This window comes from Carcharhinus amblyrhynchos, chromosome 2, assembly GCF_965287045.1.
Source record: "Carcharhinus amblyrhynchos chromosome 2, sCarAmb.v2.hapA, whole genome shotgun sequence".
Classification (NCBI taxonomy): Eukaryota; Metazoa; Chordata; class Chondrichthyes; order Carcharhiniformes; family Carcharhinidae; genus Carcharhinus; species Carcharhinus amblyrhynchos.
Window position 1 is genome coordinate 129,476,413 of NC_137325.1, and position 20,511 is coordinate 129,496,923.

General features: G+C 42.5%; 1 protein-coding gene across 3 annotated transcripts in view; it reads left to right on the plus strand.

Moving 5' to 3' along the window:
- The window catches only part of LOC145358587 (extended synaptotagmin-2-like), a 210,131-nt gene that overhangs the window by 66,164 nt on the left and 123,456 nt on the right, over positions 1–20,511 (plus strand). For all 3 annotated transcript variants that reach the window (XM_080212771.1, XM_080212779.1, XM_080212788.1), the window contains exons 4-6: positions 1,149–1,225; positions 8,515–8,587; positions 9,577–9,666. In XM_080212771.1, the coding sequence (XP_080068897.1) occupies positions 1,149–1,225; positions 8,515–8,587; positions 9,577–9,666 (240 nt within the window). The remainder of the gene's footprint in view (positions 1–1,148; positions 1,226–8,514; positions 8,588–9,576; positions 9,667–20,511) is intronic.

The window sequence follows — 20,511 nt, forward strand, 5'->3', positions numbered from 1 at the left end:
AGCAAGTGAGAGAGCCTGTGTACCAGAGACCAGGTTAGAGAACTTGGCATGTGCTGCCACCCTTTGCGGGGTGTTATGTGGGTGCTTGTGGTTGTGGCAACTATTTGAAGTGAAATTTGTCTTTTTATCTGAAGTATGATTTGCCTGATAGTTCATGTGCTTTCCAACTTGTGTTAAAGTAAGTACTGCAAAAAGTGGAATCTTGTTGGCAATTTCTTCATTTTGAGGCAGATTTGGTTATTCTGGTTTATCATTCCTTCACGGGGTTCAGAACATCTCCCATTTGTCATGGCACTTCTATAGTGTTGGTTTTCTGAACCACTTCTTTGCTTGTACCTTCAATGCTCTTGTCCCCAGCGAAACTTTGAACTTCCTGTTCTGCTCGTTCCCCCGATGTGACCCCAATCTTGATCCGTCAAGTCCAAGGAGTCCAGACTTGTGCTTATCTGGCTACACTGATTTAGTCATCCATCATTAGATATCACAAGGCTATATAAAGCTTGATTCTTCTCAAAATAGCTGACAATCCAAGATCTTCCTGGTATGCGCAGGTAATCTATCTTTCCACAAGTAACAGTCTTCCCTTTTTCCGAGCTGCGTTTTATCCTTGCTTGCAACAAATGTGAGGGACTAACTAATTGACTTCTTTGAAAATTCGATTAGATCATTTGTTCAACTAACCTTGCTTCCTGTTTCCCACTGAGCCACAAACCCCTAATGTTCTATTAGCCCAAATCTCTAGTTTCATCTTGGTGAGCCTGCCTTTGCAATGTTCCACTTACCTACCCACCTGTTTCTACTCTCACCAAATCTTCCATTACTTCCTTAAAAATCTTGGTAAAGCATACGATTTCAATCATAACTTTGGCCATCACGTAATTTCCTACTACCAAAACCACTGTGTAAATTTAGCACTTACTTTGTAATAATTATAACTAAGATATAATTAATTCTGTATAATATAATAATTACAGCTATAACTAATACCGGAGAACAACAGCATCTTATTATTTGTACACGTTACCTTTGGAAAAAAATGTACTCCTGAAAGGATTTTACAAAGGTTTGTGCTCACCAGTTGCTGGGAAAGGTTTTGATGACGCACACAGACCCCGCTCACTGCTATCTCTTTGTTCATTTCTTTTCAGTCTTTACGGATCGATGGGATAAAAACATACACAGAAAACATCGACAGCAGACAAATTATCTTAGACCTTCAAATCAGGTGATTTACATGTTGATTCCCATTCAATTATGTCAGGTTCATTTGATTGTTTACTTTAAAGCTGGAAAAGAACAGTAATTCTGAGCTGGACCAGCCTGAGGCTCTCATTTGTGCATTTTGATTATTAAATAATTTCTGCTATTATTTATCTCCTGAAGGGGTTGATTCCTTTATTCACAATTCCACAAATAGCAGGCTTCCTTTCACGTTTGATTCAAGCGGCCATCTTCCAAAATCAGCAATATAGGCAGATCATTTGACCGCATAAGGCATCACATACCAGACTTTTGTACATTCATTCTATTATAAGATTATTACTTTTTTCTTGAACATTCATAGAGTCCCTACTGCGTAGAAGGAGGCCAATCGGCCCATCGAGCCTACACCGACCACAATCCCATGCAGGCTGTACCCCCTTAACTCCACACATTTACCCCACTAGTCCCGCTGACACTTAAGAGGCAATTTACCGTAGCCAATCAGCCTAACCCAAACATCTTTGGACTGTGGGAGGAAACCGGAGCATCAGGAGGAAACCCAAACCAACACAGGGAGAACGTACAAACTCCATACAGACTGTGACCTGGGCCAGAATTGAACCCGGGTCCCTCATGCTGTGAGGCAGCAGTGCTAGCCACTGTGCCACCATGCTGCCCTCATGTCAGCTGAAGCCGGTTATAATGCCTCTTCATTACACTGGCTGAAATCAGCTGGCTGCGCACATTGAGGGTCAGATTGTTGTGAAGGAAACAGAAAGTCCAATTCGGAAAAAGTTCCCAACTCCGTAAACCTGTCTCTGTTAAGGAGGCCAATTGGTGACTATCAACAGACGCAGTTAGAACAGTTGGACAGGCGTATCTTTTTCTTGATGACTTCATTATTAATGCTTGGCTGAATTCCGAGAATATCTAATGCACTTAGCTTTCAGAAAGCAATGTTGACACGACTGTAGAAGGGGTGCAAGCTTTGTTTGATCGACATCACTTTGTAATAAGTTATTCTTCAAAGAGTTTTTTTCAATGCATGTGTTAAATTCACAATTTTAGAATTATAATGGAATTCTCCCATTTTCAAACTGTGCTCCTGCTAGCAGGAAAACAGGAGGGTTCGCGCTGGTGCTGGATTTACCCACCTGATGGATGCAAATTTATAAAACTTATAGGACAGCCTGGTTTTTCAGTGATTGAAGCAACATTTTTAAAGGGTACCCTAATCTTCACATTAACGGATAGGTGTCTCTGCCCCCTGAAAATGGAAATGGTACCCCTCCTGCTGACCTGGTGAGCACCAACAAACTGTCTGTATGAAAGGGCATCTAGCTCCCGACAACTTAAATAGCAGGTGACCTGTCATACTGAACATCTTAATTCCTGCCTGTTATCTTTGAAGTGGCCTGGTCACTTTAATCCCTAGGCCCTCTGGTCACCTCACCAGCTTTCAAATCACAGCAATACTCCATTCTGCACCAGGGATTTCCCTTCTCTCTCAGAAATGCAGATGTGAGCAGCCCCCTTTGGGGCCCTCTGACAGAAAGGAGAGGAGGTGCCACTTTCACAGGGGTTGGGGCGAGGGGGTTGGGAATGTTCCCTTCTTCAGAGCTGTTCATTGAGCACCATTCCATTCACACAGCTTTTATTTGAATTCTCTAAGCCTTCCTAGAAAGTTAAAAGCCTTTGAAACTCACTTGTTCAATTGAAAACCTTTGATCTCATTCAATTCCAAGTTCCTTGAAATAGGCTTTAATTGCCAGCTGTGGTTTCTTTCAAAGGAAATAATTAAGTGGACTACAAAAGACGTAGTGAAACCATTGAACCCTGAAGAAATCATAGCCATCAATCAGGCTTAGAATGTTTATAAACATTGCCATTATGAAAGTGGTGGGGGGGAAGAGGGTGCAGGGGGGGAGGAGTGGGATATTTCAGATACAGTCAATCCTGAAGGGAAAGATAAATAAACACAACTGACTGGAGGCTGAGTAGACAAATGTTAAACTGTCAATGAAAGCCTATTTCAAAGGATTGCACTGTAAAATTCAATGAGATCAAAATTTTCCAATGGAATAGAAAGAGTTTCAAAGGATTTCAGCTTTCTAAGATTGCTCAGAGACTTGAAGAAAAGGCTATGTGAATGGAATGGTGCTGAGTGAACAGCTATGGAGAAACAAAGAAACGCAGAAAGATAAGAGCAGAAGGAGGCCATTTGGCTCTGTGAGCCTGCTCCGCCATTCATTACAATCATAGCTGATCATCCGATTTAATAGCCTAACCCTGCTTTTTCCCCATAACCTTTGATCTTAGTGCTATATCCAGCCTCCTGTTGAATACATTCAATGTTTTAGCATCAACTACTTCCTGTGGTAATGAGTTCCAGAGGTTCATCACTCTTTGGGTGAAGAAATGATTCCTCACCTCCGTCCTAAATGGTCTATCCTGAATCCTCAGATTGTGACCCTTGGTTCTGGACTGTCCACTATCAGGAATATCCTCCCTGCATCTACCCTGTCTAGTCTTGGTTAGAATTTTATAAGTCTCTACAAGATACCCCCTCATTTGTCTGAACTCCAGGAAATACAATCCTAACCTAGTCAATCTCTCCTCTTTTATATCAGTCCCACTATCCCCGGAATCAGCCTGGTAAACCTTTGCTGCACTCCCTCGAGAGCAAGAACTTCAGAAAAGGAAACTAAAACTGCACACAGTACTCTAGGTGCGGCCTCACCAAGGCCCTGTATAGTTGCAACAACACATCTCTGCTTCTGTATCAAAATCTCTCACAATGAAGGCCAACATGCCAATTGCCTTCTTTACCGCCTGTTGCACCTACATGCACAAGAACACCCAGGTCCTGCTGAGCACACCCCTCTCCCAATTTACAGCCATTCAGGTAGTAATTTGCCACCTTGTTTCTGCTTCCAAAGTGAATAACCTCACATTTATCCAAATTATGCTGCATCTGCCATTGATTTGTCCACTCACTTGTCCAAATCATTCTGAAGGATCTCTGCATCCTCATTGCAGTTCATCCTCACACCCAGTTTGGTATCATCTGCAAACTTTGAGATGTTACATTTTGTTCCCTTTTCCAGTTCGTTAATATATATTGTGAATTGTTGATGTCCCAGCACCGATTCCTGTGGCACTCACTAGTTACTGCCTGTCAATTTGAAAAGGACCCATTAATTCCTACTCCTTACTTCCTCTCTGCCAACCAGTTTTCTGTCCATCTCAATACACTTCCCCAATCCCATGCATTTTAATCTTGCATGACAATCACTTATGCGGGACTTTGTCAATTGCTTCCTGAAAGTCCAAATATACCACATCAACTAGCTCTCCATTGTCAATGCTGTGAATTACGTCTTCAAAGAATTCCAACAGATTTGTCAAGCAATATCCCCTTCATAAATCCATGCTGAGTCTGTCTGATCCTGCCACTGCTTTCTAAATGCTCTGCTATAAAGTCCTTGATAAAGTTATAAAGCCCTTAATAGTGGATTTGAGGATTTTCTCCACTACTGATGGTAAGTTTACTAGTCTATAATTCCCTGTTTTCTCTCTACCTCCCTTTTTGTATATTGGAGTGACATTGGCTACCCTCCAATCTGCAGGGACTGTTCCAGAGTCTCTAGAATCCTAGAAGATGACCACTGAGGCATCCACTATTTCAAGAGCCACTTAACTACTTCTGGGATGTAGATTATCAGGCTCTGGGGATTTATCTGCCTTCAAAGCCATCTATTTTCCCAGCACCATTTCTCTACAAATATTGATCTCCCTCAGTTCTTCTCTCTCACTTAATCTTGCTTTCTCCAATATTTCTGGCATCTGATTTGTGTCCTTTTTTTTGTTTGAAGACAGAACCAAAGTATGTATTCATTTTCTTGGCTATTTCTTTGGGGACACGTCCCCTGGCCTTGCAGTGCAAGTGACATCTCCTCACTGTCAGAGGACTTCAAAGGAGTCTTCTCACACCTGCAGCTTTTCAGAGAGGGAAAGGGAAATTCCTGCTGCAGAATGGAGTGCTGCTATGATTTAAAAGCCTGCAAGTGACCAAGGGGAATGGGGATTAACGTGACCAGGCCACTTGAAAGATGACAGGCAGGAATGAAGATGTTGAGCAAGAGTTGATTCACTGTGCCAGGAGTGTTCTTCAGGTCTGCTTGGGTTAGAAGGAGCAATCCAGCCACGGCACCACCATCCCAGGGGACAGTGCCAAGAACAGCCCCTCAGCCTGAGCCCAGCCATCCCACAGGACCCTCGCGGACCCTCCTTCTCCGCCTGGCACTGGGAGACAGACAAATGCAAGAAACTTCAAACAGTAGTGAACATAACCCATTCAAACCAGCCTCCCATCCATTGACTCAGTCTACACTTTCTGCTGCCTTGGAAAAGCAGCCAGCATAACCATGGATCCTATGCACCCCGGACGTACTGTCATCCACCATCTTTCATCAGGAGAAAGATACAAAGTCTGAGATCACGTACCAGTCTACTCAAGAACAGCTTCTTCCCTGCTGCCGTCAGACTTTTGAATGGACCTGCCATATATTGAGTTGATCTTTCTCCACATGCTAGCTATGACTGTAACAGTATATTCTACACCCTCTGCTTTTTTCCTCCCCTATGTACTCTATGAATGGTAAGTTTTGTCTGGAGTGCACGCAAGAAACAATACTTTCATTGTATCCCAAATAATAAATCTAGATTAAATCATAAATCAAATCTGGTCTGCAGAGACTAAGTTCAAATAGAACTATATAAAGGCCAACTGCAGTCCATAAAACAGGCCTGGCCAGCCAGATCCCATTTGCCTGCAAGGTAAAATGTCCTTGCAACCTTTTTTTTACTGGTGGGAAGAATATTTTGGCTCTGTTCCAGTTTTTCTGCATTGAACTTTCTGTTTTACTAATTAAACTCTTGACTCTCATTATCTTTTTGTAATTTTACATGGAACCGATAGCCTTATTTAATTCTCACATCAAACCTTTGTCCCAACTTATCTCTCAGGGCTAAATCAAACAATGTTCCTTTCCTTTTATGATGAGAAGCAAACTAATTCTGAAAGCAGTTAGAGGTAGCAATGTTTGTACAAAAATAGTTTCCAATTTGGATTTGATTTTGGCTCCCTTAAGCACAGTTCAAGTAATTCAGGGAAATACCTGTTTGACTCGAATGGAATCACCTATTATCATGTTGCCACACAAATCACAGTCAGATTTATTGCCTTACAGTAATATTCATGAAATAAAGCCTCTGCTTTTTAATTAATTCCAGAACAACTATATTTCATCATGCTGTGAAACTGTCAACGCTAATGTTATACTTCAGTTGAGGTGTGAGAATGTGTTTCATTATGTTTGTGTATTAAGGGTCACATTAGTGTAAATCAGTAAAATAAGGCAGTTGTCAAACCTGCAATATAGTTATTGTAGATCATTTTTGTTTACTGCCTTTAGAAGTTATTTGTTGTGCCATAAGATGGGCTAAGTAAATCTCTTCATTACAACAAAGAATTATTGGCTTTATATAATATATACAGTTCACTACTTTCAGAGCAATCATTAGGTGAAATCTTAAGCTTGCATGCATGAGATGAGCGATTTGGACACTTTGTGCAACCGCGAATTTAACTGTACAGAAGCCAAGGGTGGACAGACAGTAGCACTGTGTTCAGATGTCACCACCCTGCATCTGCTATCAACACCAAGTCTACTGTGAATTGTTCTTTACATTTCTGTTATAACTTCAGTGTGTTGCAGCTGATGTTGTGTCAATCATCCCAAAGTGCCATGCATTGTGGATGGCTGTGAATATGGTTGATTGATTCACTTGTGCATTGTGCAGTGTTCAGCACCATTGTACATCTACAAGCATTCCCCCCATCTGACCTTACTCTGGAAGGGAGGTAATTCATAAGAACATAATAAGAACATAAGAAATAGGAGCAGGAGTAGGCCATATAGCCCTTCGAGCCTGCCCCGCCATTCAATAAGATCATGGCTGATCTGTCGTGGCTCAGTTCCACGTTCCCGCATAAAGCATAAAGCAACTGAAGATAGTTGGGCCTCAGACATTATCCTGAGGAACTCCTGTATTGACGTTTAGCTGAGACAATTGACCCCCAACCACCACAAACATCTTTCCTTGTGCTACGTATGACTCCAACCAGCTGAGAGTTTTCCTCTTGATTCTATCGATTCCAGTTCTGCTAGGGCTCCTTGATGCTGTACTCGGTCAAATGCTGCCTTGATGCCCAAGGCAGTCACTTCCGCCTCACTTCTGGCAATCAACTTTTTTGTCCATGTTTGAACCAAGGCTGTAATGAAGTCAGAAGCTGAACAACCCTGGCAGAACCTAAACTGAGCATCTCAGAAGGTTATTGCTGAGTGTGTGTTGCATGACTGCAAAGTTGATGACCTTTTCCATCGAAGTAGACCGACGGGACAGTAATTGGTCAGGTTGGATTTGTCCTAGTTCTTGTGTGTAGGTCACACCTGGGCAATTTCCCACTTTGCCGGGTAGATGTCAGTGTTGGCATCTTGGTTAGCAGCACGGCAAGTTCTGGAGCACAACGCTTCAGGCCTGCTGCCAGAATATTATCAGGGCCTATATTCTTTGCAGTATCCATTACCTTCAGCTGTTACTTCATATCATAAGGAGTGAATCAAATTGGATGAAAACTGACATCTATGATGCTGGAGACTTTTGGAAGAGGACTGAATGGATCATTCACTCGGCACTTCTGGCTGAAGATGCAAAGAACAGAGAACCAAGAACAACCCAGCACGGGAAACAGGCCCTTCGGCCCAACGAGCCCGCGCCGCCGCATCCTCCTACACCTACCCTGCCCTGTGTGTATGTGAGTGGAACCCCTAACTTAGCCAGATTCAGGGGAGAATAGTGTCAATCTGGTATACCAATCAGCCTAAGAGCACATCTTTGGGGTGTGGGAGGAAACCGGAGCGCCCGGTTTGTTGCGCATGCTCCACAGCTTTATTTTTTGCCCAGAAGTGGGTAGTCGTATTGTTGGTTTGCATTGTGCTGTAGAAACTAAAGATCTGGGGGAACATTCACATCCATGGAATGCAGAGCTTTTGCAGGGAATTGTGAAATCTGTCCTTTTGTTTATGAGTTGGCTTCGATAATTTAATTTTGGAGCAGCAAGCCTCTGTTTCTGGTGACGTATTTGCTGAGTTAACATTCTAAGGTTTTTAACGAAAATTTAGATTGATGATTGATTTAAAATCCTTTGACATGTTTCTTACACGATACTTCTTATCCTCTTCCCAGCTATGTTGGAAACTGTGACATAGAACTTGAGATCAAGAGGTATTTTTGCAGAGCAGGTGTGAAGAGCATACAGGTAGGTACCTTTTTTATTCTGCAGAACTATTCAGATAGTTTACTGGCTTCTTTTGAAATACGGATGTGTTTGTAGAAAGGTGACTAACCATTCTGGGCTGGTGTCATGTACTGTGTGGGAGTCAGCAAGGGTTTAATGGCAGATCACAGTGAAAGTCATTCTTGATTTGTCTTTGGGGATCAGAGTGGATGTTAGCCTTGGGAGGTATGAGTAATGTAGGCGGGGTAGATAATTTTATGTTGAAGGAATAGTCTTAATTGGCAAGATTGGCAGTTTGTTCATATGTTCCTGTGTTCTATTAAACTCTGGATTCCTTATGGCACATAATAGAATTTTGCATGGATTTGAACAAAGAACAAAGAAAATTTTAGCACAGGAATAGTCCCTTCGGCTCTCCAAGCTTGCACTGACTATGCTGCTAGTCTGGACTAAAACCCCCTACTCTTTTGGAGAAAATTTGTAAAATGGAAAAAATATCAAAGCTGGTGAAGAAGATGCTTTCCCCATTGTATTTTACCTGAAAAACTTTGTTTCTTTGTCACTTGTGAAACCTTCCTCATTAGTATAATTTAGAACTTTACTCTCTGTGATTTCTTGGGTAGAAGCTTCCTGTCCCACCTGTGATGGGAATCTCTGCGGGTGGGACATGGACCATGCAAAGGTCCGTTGACCTCGGGTGGGATTTTCTGGCTCTTGGGTGGACGTGGCTGGAAAATCCCACCCTTTGTGTGTATCATACCTAAACAGCATCATCCTCTGAAGAAAAATAAAATTGTGCTTTTCACCAGCCAACTGATGGTTTGAAAGCGGATTCCTTTGATTTTGAGAAAGTTTGCTTGGCATATGTAGCCCTGTGATAACATATAAAATCCCAGTGGAGTATTCTGGGTATTTGTGGTGTGTTGTGAGCCCATTTCAGCTATTCTCTACCTTATGAAAATACAGGCTTCTTTCTCTGAAATAATGTAGACCTTTTGTTATATTTGCAGCTGCGTGGTGTAATGCGAGTCATTCTGGAACCTTTGATTGGTGACATGCCACTGATTGGAGCATTATCACTCTTCTTTCTCCGTAGGCCTGTGAGTATAATTGTCAACCCCTGGAACTCCAGTTGCATTGGTTATTATGTTGGAAACAAAACTGTACAAGCAACTGATCATTACACATCCTCGCAGCTGGTCCATAAGCACAGTTATTTCATTACACACACTATGAATAGCTTTTACAGTGTGTTGATGGTTGAAAAGCAGTTGCCTTCTGTGAAGGGTTGTAATAGGATAGCACTAGGGTTTTCCACTGGCTTGTGAGCCAACAATGCTGGGGCACAAACGCAAGGTAAACAAAACCTTTCAATTATTTTTGATAAACAATTATATGCGTGAAGATGTTGTTAGTTTGTGGCACAGAATTTCAAATTCCAGCCATGGCTGGAAGCAAAGTCCACAAAACGTTAAAAAATAGAACGATTTAGTCAGTTCAGAAAAAGAGACGTTAAACTGTATTGGGTGTGAGGGAGAGTTACAGTAAGTGGCTTCTGTTGGGAAACCACTGTCAATGCCATTTGAACTGAAGATTGGAATGCTTGTTTCAGTGATATGAAATTTTGTGCCAATTATTCTATCCGTGCTGGTTTCCTGGAAATAATTCCCAGCTGTGCAAGGTTTTTGGTAAATAAAACTAGATCCTAAGTTTAGGCAGAATGTCATGATTAGTTAGGAATGCATATAAAACTAATGGCAGCCTATTTATGTATTGTAAATGGTCAGTCAAATAACTGAATCATAGTTGTTTACAGCAAAGAAAGGGACCATTAGGTTCATCAAGTCCATGCCAGCTCCTCATGCTGTTTGTTTGTTCAGTAAATAACATTTACCTTAGGTACTGGAAATGTGTAAATGGAAATGAGTTGAAAATTTTGGACTTTATGTTTATTCCCCAACATAAAAAGACTTAAGTAGAAGTCACATCACAGAAACAGGGCATTTGGCCCAAAAGGCAGCATGTTGGCACAGTGGTTAGCACTGCTGCCTCACAGCGCCAGGAACCTGGATTCGATTCCCGGCTTGGGTCACTGTCTCTGTGGAGTCTGCACATAAGAACATAAGAAATAGGAGCAGGAGTAGGCCATCTAGCCCTTCGAGCCTGCCCCGCCATTCAGTAAGATCATGGCTGATCTGTCGTGGCTCAGTTCCACATTCCCGCCCTCTCCCCATAACCCTTAATCCCCTCGCTTATCAAAAACCCATCAACCCGCGTCTTAAAAATATTTAGCGAGGCAGCCTCCACCACTTCAACGGGCAGAGAATTCCAGAGATTCACTACCCTTTGAGTGAAGAAGTTCCTCCTCAGCTCCGTTCTAAACCGCCCCCCCTTTATCTTGAGGCTGTGCCCCCTAGTCCTACTGTCCTTTCTGAGCGGGAAGAGTCTCTCCACCTCTATCCTCTCCATCCCATTCATCATCTTATATGTCTCAATGAGATCTCCTCTCATTCTTCTAAACTCTAACAAGTGCAAGCCTAGTCTATCCAGCCTCTCCTCATAGCTCAACCCCCTCAACTCCGGCATCAGCCTAGTAAACCTCCTCTGCACTCCATCCAAGGCCAGAATATCCTTGCGTAAGTACGGCGACCAAAACTGCACACAGTACTCCAGCTGCGGCCTCACCAATGCCCTATACAGCCGCAGCAAGACCTCCCTACTTTTATATTCAATCCCCCTCGCTATGAAGGCCAGCATCCCATTCGCCTTCCTGACCACCTGCTGCACCTGCAAGCTGGGTTTTTGCGACTCATGCACAAGGACTCCGAGGTCCCTCTGCACCGTCGCCTGCTGCAGTTCTTCGCCACGTCTGCGTGTGTTTCCTCCGGGTGCTCCGGTTTCCTCCACAGTCCGAAAGACGTGATGATTAGGTACGTTGGCCACGCTAAATTCTCCCTTGGCGTACCCGGACAGACACTGGAGTGTGGCGACTAGGGAATTTTCACAGTAACTTCATTACACTGTTAATGTAAGCCTAGTTGTGACACTAATAAATTGACTTTAACTAAACAGTCCCTGTTGGCATTTACCTTCCACACTTGAACTCGAGAGCGAGACCGGAAATTCCCATCCAAGGTCAACGGACATTTCCATTGTGTGCCCCTTGCCTGCTCCGAATCCATGGCAGGTGAGGCGTTAGACTTCTGGCACATGACTCAAATATCCCAAATAACTTGCATTGATTTTCTTAGAAATTACCATGATACAGTAAAACAGGGTGGCCATTTCTGACTGCACAGTAAAATCCCACAAACAATAATAAAATGAATCTTTTGGTTGTTGATCAATAAACTGACTTTGGCCAGACACGAGAATGAACTGCCTTCTCTTTGAACGATGCCACAAAATCTCCTGCATTCATAAATATATGAATAGGATGGAGCAGAGGGATATGGTCCCCAGAAGGGTAAAGGGTTTGAGTTCAGTAGGTGCAGGCTTGGAGGGCCGAAGGGCCTGTTCCTGTGCTGCAAGTTTCTTTGTTCTGTGTTCTTTGTTCATAAGGACAGACAGATGAGCTTTTTTTCTTTTCAAAGCCTCAAACGCAAAGCCTTATAACTCTGTGGGTTATCATTTGAAGCTAGTTTTTGCGTAATAGATCTAATCTCAGTAGTTAAAATGCTTACACAACCCACAATAATTCCCTTGACTCTATTCTATTAGAGAAATGCATGCTAATCTGCTTCTAGTTGCTTTAACTGTATACATCAATGGATGTGTACATCCTTTTAAATCTAACTTTTCTCTGAGGAAAATTTAAAACAGGAAATGCTCAATCAGAAGAGACTCCACTTCAGTGATTTGTTAATCCGTTCCAGAAACAAAGATTGACTTCAGAACAACAAAGGAGCAGTGCAGGCCTCCAAGTCGGAGGTAGTTTGGGTAAAAAAACCAAACATGTTCCCATTAGAAGAAAATATTTGAGTCCCCTGGATGACAAAGAAAATGGAGGTTTAAATAAAACAGTAAAAGGAGGCTCTGTCAGGTACATTAACTAACTGAAACCCAGGCAATTTCAGGGGCAAATAGGAAAAGGACAAAGAGAAAATGAAAAAATATTGATAGGGAGCACAAAAGGAACCCAACAATCTTTTATACGATATATCCTTTTTAAAAAAAGTGAAATGATAGTTAAAGGAATGGCAGTGGGGCTAAAACAGGAGAAATCATCTTGAGATGGGGGACATGCCTGGTGTACTGAATGAATACTTTGCAACTGTTCTCAAAAAGTGCAGCTGTTTCCTAAAAAAAGAGGATTACGCTAATGTTGGAGGGAATAGAGGAAGCGCTATTGCATGAGGTGAAATAGATCAGAGGTGTTATGTAGGTCAACAGCATTTAAGGTTAATATTTCTTGTGGTCCAAATAGAATGAATCTTTGGTTGTTGAGAGCTCAGGCAACAGAAGCCGAGACCATAATTTTCAATCCTCCTTGCCAGAGGATTGGAGCATTGTATATCTTAAATCCCTCTTCAAAAAATAGGAAATAGACCTGATAACTATAGGCCATTCGGGCTAACACCAGAGATGGAAGAATCCATGAGAAAGCATGGTCAAGGATTACATTGATTGATTCTCACTTGCAGAAACATAGGTTGATGAGGAAGAACCGATGCATATTTATGAAAGCCAACTTGTGTCAGATTGAACTGAGTTCAGTCTGACATATAAGTAACAGAGAGGGTTGATGAACATGATATAATGGATTTTTTAATATACATGGACTTTCAGAGGATGTCCGATAACGTATGTTACAGACTTATTTGGGCAGTAGAAGTACGTGGTATTAAATGGACAACAGTAACTTGGTTCAGTAATTGGCTAAGATATAGGAAACAAAGACTGTGGGTGAATGGGTGTTTTTCTGACTGGAGAGAAGTATGCAGTGGTTTCCTAGGAGATCAATATGGGAACTATTACAGATAGTGTCTCAAAACCTGCAGCCTCTAGATGGGACTGCTGTATTTCAGACTGTGCTGAAGGCAGCACAGTGACACAGTGGTTGGCGCTGCTGATTCACTACGCCAGTGTCCTGCGTTCAAATCCTGACTTTGGTCACCGTCTGTATGGAGTTTGCGCATTCTCCCCTCATCTGCTTGGATTGCCTCTGGGTGCTCCAATTTCCTCCCACAGTCCAAAGGTGTGCAGGTTAGGTGCATTGGCCATGCTAAATTGCCCCTCAGTGTCAAGGGAGGCTAGTTAGGGTAAATGCATGGGATTATGGGGATAGAGCCTGGGTGGGATGTGGTCGGGTGCAGACTCAATGGGCCGAATGGCCTCCTTTTGTACTGTTTTGGGTCATGGGCATTCAGGCCAAGTGGGAATCAAGGATCTCTCAGAGCATAGCAATAGACCCATGCACAAATGGCAAAGAGGATAAACTTCTTTGCTCTCAGGAGAACTATTTCAATTCTCTACTCTCTCCACAAAGCTAAATATCGGGTGTCACACCATGCCAATGCAGCATCTAGCTGAATTGTCCAGATGGGTTATTTTTAAATTATTTAACTCAGTTAAAATTGCTACATAATGCATTCTAAAAATATCTGGATGGTGCAAAACTTAGCAACACGAATCTTGATCAGTTCGGCCAGTGGGCTGACGAATGGCAGATAGAGTTTAATTTGGATAAATATGAGGTAATGCATTTTGGTAGATTGAACCAGGGCAGGTTCATGCTAGGGCATTGGGGAGAGTTATAGAACAAAGAGATCCAGAGGTGCAGGTTCATAGTTCCTCGAAAGTGGAGTCACAGGTGGACAGAGTGGTGAAAAAGGCATTCAACATGCTTGGTTTCATTCGTCAGAACATTGAATACAGGAGTTGGGACATCTTGTTGAAGTTGTACAACACATTGGTAAGACCACACTTGGGATATTGTGTGCAATTCTGGTCACCCTATTATGGACAGGATATTATTAAACTAGAAAGAGCGTAGAAAAGATTTATTAGGATGCTACCAGGACGTGATGGATTGAATTATAAGGAGAGGCTGGATAGACTGTGCCTTTTTTCTCTGGAGCATAGGAGGCTGAGGGGTGATCTTACAGAGGTCTATAAAATAATGAGAGGCATAGATCAGCTAGATAGTCAATATCTTTTCCCAAAGATAGTCAATATCTTTTTCCAAAAGGGAGTCTAAAACTAGAGGGTATAGGTTTAACATGAGGGGGAGAGGTACAAAAATGTCCAGAGGGGCAATTTTTTCATACAGAGGGTGGTGAGTGTCTGGAACAAGCTGCCAGAAATAATAGTAGAGGCGGGTACAATTTTGTCCTTTAAAAAGCATTTAGACAGTTACATGGATAAGGTGAATATAGAGGGATGTGGGCCAAATGTGGGCAATTGGGATTAGCTTAGGGGTTTAAAAAAAAGGGCGGCATGGACAAGTTGAGCCAAAGGGCCTGTTTTCATGCTCTAAACCTCAGACTCTGTGACAGTAAATACTAAGCAAACAAATACAGATTTCAGATTTTAGGTTGCTGAAATGGACAGACATATGACAAATGCAATTTATACAGTAAAGTGTGAAGTGATTGACATTAGGAGAAACAACAGAGTCACTATAATTGAAATGATACTTTATCAAGGGATGGTGCAAGACTAGAGGGAGGTTGCTGGGTCAGCTGCATTAACACCAAATCAGATATTGAAAACTATATCTGCATGTAGGCGGCAGACAAACCTCAAGGGTCATGTCTTCAGTTAGGTTATCAGAGAGGGTGTGGCTTTGCTGGGAACACAGTTTTAGGCCTCTCTAGTAACATTGCTGATACGACAATAGTGTAGGAGGGTGAAACAAGCTCCTGCTGCAAACTACAATTAAGGTAGCCATAGTTTTTTATGCTGTCAGCAGCATGTGTTTCAGTGTTACTGCTGACCGCAAGATACGAGGTATGGTTTCCACTTTGGAGCAACTCTGAGAAGACCATATTGTGTGTAATATCTGGAATACTTAGGCCCAGATTTTCATCCTTGAAGTGAGAATCACAGGTTGAGCCATTTCCTGACACTGTGGTGCCACCGGCCCGTGTGCCAGTTTCATCCCTATTTTTATGGTGGAGATGGGATGGAGTTAGGGCTACTTCACTTCTGTTTCCATCTCAGGACCGGATGGCTGCTGAGGTGGGCAGGTTAGGAGGTCTTCTTGGGGACATAGCTCCATGTTAGTCGATTAATGTGAGGCCCCCTAGCCTCTTGACCCCTCGCCCAGTATCCACTATGTACAGAACTCTTGAGTAATAACAGCAGGAAGTCTTGGAGATGCTCCTGAGGCTGTCAGAATAAACAAAATTTTTTTTTCACTGGTTTTGAATGCTATAAGTGACCATAAAATTGCCAAAATAAACAAACTTTCAAACGCCCCCCCACCCCCCCCCCCCCAAAATTAATTCCTTACTGGGATTAACAGCTCAGCCAAGCATCGTTGGGATTCTATTGCATATCTGTTTAAGCAAAGCTTGCAGAGCTGAATACATTAAAATCTTTGAATTCATTGAAAGAGCTCAGTCATCCATTCAAGCTTAAAAGCAGGGCAACATGTAATGACACTGTGTCTTTAAGAATTGTATTCATATGTTTTGTGTGAGGGATGTGTTTAAAATTCAGCTCTGTTTTATATGGTGTCAATTTGTCTGCAAAATTATGCAACTCACATACAGAGAATACAGGCTAATGATTGATTTTTGCTGGGGATGTGTTTGTTTTAATCTGAGTTAATGCATTTTTGTTTGTTTGGTTTTTCCCCTGGAGTTTAAGAATAGGTTTTGATTTGGTTGATTGACAGAGGGCAGTCATGTTCTAAGGGGAAGAGCTAAGCTTACAAGGAAAAGCACGTGGTTACTGCTGGGTTCTGAAAAAAGCAAGAGGTCTCTCACTCACTTTGTCTCTCTCTTGCTCTCCAGAGGTGTCCTGGAGACTTAAGGACTGGCAGGCCAAGGACCCAAAGTGTTACCTGAGGCTCATCCAATATGGAGCCTGCGAGCCAGTATCTAGCCCACCAGGCCTCTAAACCCAGCCTTTCAACATTCAACCCAGCATTTTGGTCTGTACTGGCTCTCTGAAAAGGCTTTCAACTAGTCCCAATGTCCTCCCTTTTCCCAAAGCCTTGCATATCCTTTCTTTCAGGTAGCAATCCAATTCCCTTTTGAATACCTTGATCGAACCTGTTGCCACCACCCTCTCAGGAGGTTTGTTCCAGACTTCAACCACCCTCTGGGTGAAAAACTGTTTCCCCATGTCACCTGCTCCTTTTGACCATTATTTTGAATCTGCTTTCTTAAGTGAGAACAGTTTCTCACGATGTACCATGTCTATTCTCCTCAGTATCTTTTCTCCTCTCAGCCTTCCTTTCTCTGCGCAATCAGTTCCAACATCTTCAATTTATCCTCATAACTATAGTTCTTTATCCTTGGAATCGTTCTTATGAATTGCCTCTGTATTGTCTACAATACCTTCACATCCTTCTCCTGTATGGCACCCAGAACTGGGTGCAGTACTCGAGATGAGACCTAACTACTGTCTTATACAAGATCAACACGAGCTCCTTAATCTTGTACTCAGTGCCACAGTTATCCTATCTACTAGATGCACTGCAGCAATTCACCAAAGATCCTTAGACAGCACCTTTCAAACCCACCACCTCTTTTATTTAGAAGGACATGGGCAGCAGATACATGGGAATACTACCCACCTGCAAATGCCCTCCAAGCCACTCACTTTCCTGTCTTGGAAATATATTGTCATTCCTTTGCAGTTGCTAAGCCAAAATCCTTGAATTCCCTCCCTGCGGCATTGCAGGTTACCCCACAGCATGTAGACTGCGGCAATTCAAGAAGGTAGCTCACCACCACCTTCTCAAGGACAACTAGGGATGGGCAATAAATGCTTGCAGCCAGTGATGCCCATGTCCCACAAATGAATTAAAAAAAAAATAAAGCCTAAGATATTATATGCTATATTAACTGCTCTTTCTCAACATGCCCAGTCATTTACTATGAATTATGTACATATACACCAAGGTCCCTCTGTTCCTGCATATCCTTTAAGAGTTTCTTCTTTGGTAATTCAGGCAGTCTGTAAGTGAATTTGAAGATTTTCAGTGTTCCTCCAATTACAGGCTGTTGTGAGCCAACCAGCAGCAACCTGTGGACAGAATCAGCTTTTAATTGGAAGCACAGCTTTCTTCAGCCTCAGGCCTGAAAATACAGTGCAACAGCAGGGGTGAGTGTGAGAAGAGGGAAGGAGGTTTTCAAGAGATGGGGGGCATATGAGTCAAAGTGGCTGCCCAGTGGGAGAGGAACGGGTGGCTCTGCCCCAGTCTCAAAGTTCATGCTCATACTCACCCCTGCTCACACTCGCATCAGTTCACACAATGGTGTGGGTGGGTGCGAACTCTGAGGCTGGGAGTGAGCTGGAAAAACACAATTTAACCATCTCACACTACATTGGTCATCTTTATAATGGAATAATAGAATCCAGAAGGAGGCCATTCAGCCCATTGAGCCTGCACCAACAATAATCCCATATGGCTGTATCCCTATAAACCTATGTATTTATCCTGCAAATCCCCCTGACACTAAGGGGCAGTTTACCATGGCCAAACCACCTAACCCGCATATTAATGACTCAGCATTTTATTGAAATTCATCAGTTGTGTCAAACCGCATCTTTCTTGACATTTGTTCATTAGTCCATGATTAAGAAAAAAGTTGAAATGTGGCCCCTCGAACGAAAAGGTTGCTCAGGCCCAGTTTATCCTGTAGCTGTGCTGATAGCATTTGGAACTGGATTCTGTTATTTCATAATAAAGACGACCATTGTAGTGTGAGATGGTAAAGGAAGACTTGTCTGTTAACCTCCAGTACCCTCCTTAAGCTGCCCAACCAGTTTTTGTCCTGACTCATGAACTTCAATGTATATTGAATTTGAAAAAGTCTCAAGTGCTGGGCTTCCTTACACAGTCAGCTCTGACTTGAAACATTGGCTCTGTTTTCACTCCACAGATGCTGTCTGACCTGCTGAGATTTTCCAGCATTTTTATTTGTAGTTACTTATTTTGAACCTGGTTTAATTGTTAAATGTGTGTGTGTCTGCTGTACATTTCTTTCTACAGTAACTCAGTTGTGAGTTGCTAATTGAGTATAGTTGAAATCATGTCAGCTGAGTATTGTAAGCACAGTACTTCCCATAAAAACAAGAAGTTATTTAGGAAGGAAATTACAAATTGTGGGCTATGAAGTGATTGTAGTGAATCACTCGTTCTGTATCATGTAAAATGTAGTGAACGCATACTTAAGCAATACTGAGAATTGTGCTAGTAGTGCATGACATAGTGTTGGGGAGTTGGTGGCTACTCCAAGAAACCTGCTGGATTTTCTGGGGCCATTAGTCAGGAAGTGACAGTGTAAAGCAAACCTTTCCAACCACTTTTCTTCACAAATCCCACAGGAATATTTTGTGTTGTCATAGGTGTGTGCAATCAACAGAATATTTAAGTTTAAAGTTTATCATTGTCACAAGTAGACTTACATTAACACTGCAGTGAAGTTGCTGTGAAAATCCCCTAGTCGCCACATTGCAGCACCCGTTTGGGTACACTGGGGGAGAACTTAACATGGTTGATGCACCTAACCAGCTCATCTTTTGGACTGTGGGAGGAAACCGGAGCACCTGGAAGAAATCCACGCAGACAAGGGGAGAACATGCTGACTCCGCATAGATGGTGACCCAAGCTGGGAATCGAACCCGAGTGCCTGGCACTGTGAGGCAGCAGTGTTAACCATTGAGCCACCATGCTGCCCTTAACTCTAAGCCCGAACCCATTGTCAATTAAATTAGCAATACAGCATGACGTGCCAGGTAGAAGTTTGTGTTCATGCACCTTTAATGCACGTCAGGAGGAAGCTCATACATTTTCTCAGTGGCTATTCTTCATGTGTATATCTTAAGGATTACTGAAAGACTATTCAGCTATGGAAGGCATTGTCCAGCTTCCACATACCTGGACTTTGTAAGTGGACAGTGATTAGGAGTACACCTTGGAGGGCTCTTTTCTTGAGAGATGCTGAGGCAAACTGTCACACATCTGTTTCTACTCCGACAAAAAAGTAGAATAATTTTGATGCTGGAAATCTGAAAAGGAAAAAGAAGCTGGGAAAACTCAGCAGTCTCACAACACCAGGTTAAAGTCCAACAGGTTTATTTGGTAGCACAAGCCACTAGCTTTCGGAGCACTGTCCCTTCATCAGGTGAAGGAGCCTGATACTTTTTCACCTGACGAAGGAGCAGCACTCCAAAAGCTAATGGCTTGTGGTAGCAAATAAATCTGTTGGACTTTAACCTGGTGTTGTGAGACTTCTTACTGTGTTTACCCCAGTCCAACACTGGCATCTCCACATCAAAATTCAGCAGGTCAGTTTGTAGCTATGTGGGCACAGGAGGAGCAAAGGAAAAGATCTGTGACAGAGTCGGGTGAAAGAGTTGCTTTGGCTGTTGCATCATTAAATCTTTTGTTATTTAAACTCTCCTGGCCTCCAAGATATTTGATGAAAGTTCACTGGCCTGAAATATTAACTCTGTTTTTCGCCTGTTCTTAATCTAGCTAATATTGGCTAATTCAGCATAGAATGATAAATTTAACTCAGACTTTCCAATCTGCATGATTTAGTACACCAGGAAATAGTGTATTTATGAATATACAAACAATGGTTGTCAAGAGATGATGCTGTGGACTATCTCCCACGCAATAGGGATTCAAATATTTACATTCTAACACATCCGGAGCCATGTGATCTGTCGAGAGAGGCAGAACAAAACAGATATTTTATCAGCAATAATGGCCTGGATTCTCTGATCTCGTTTGCTTTGCCACTGCTACCAGTGAGAAC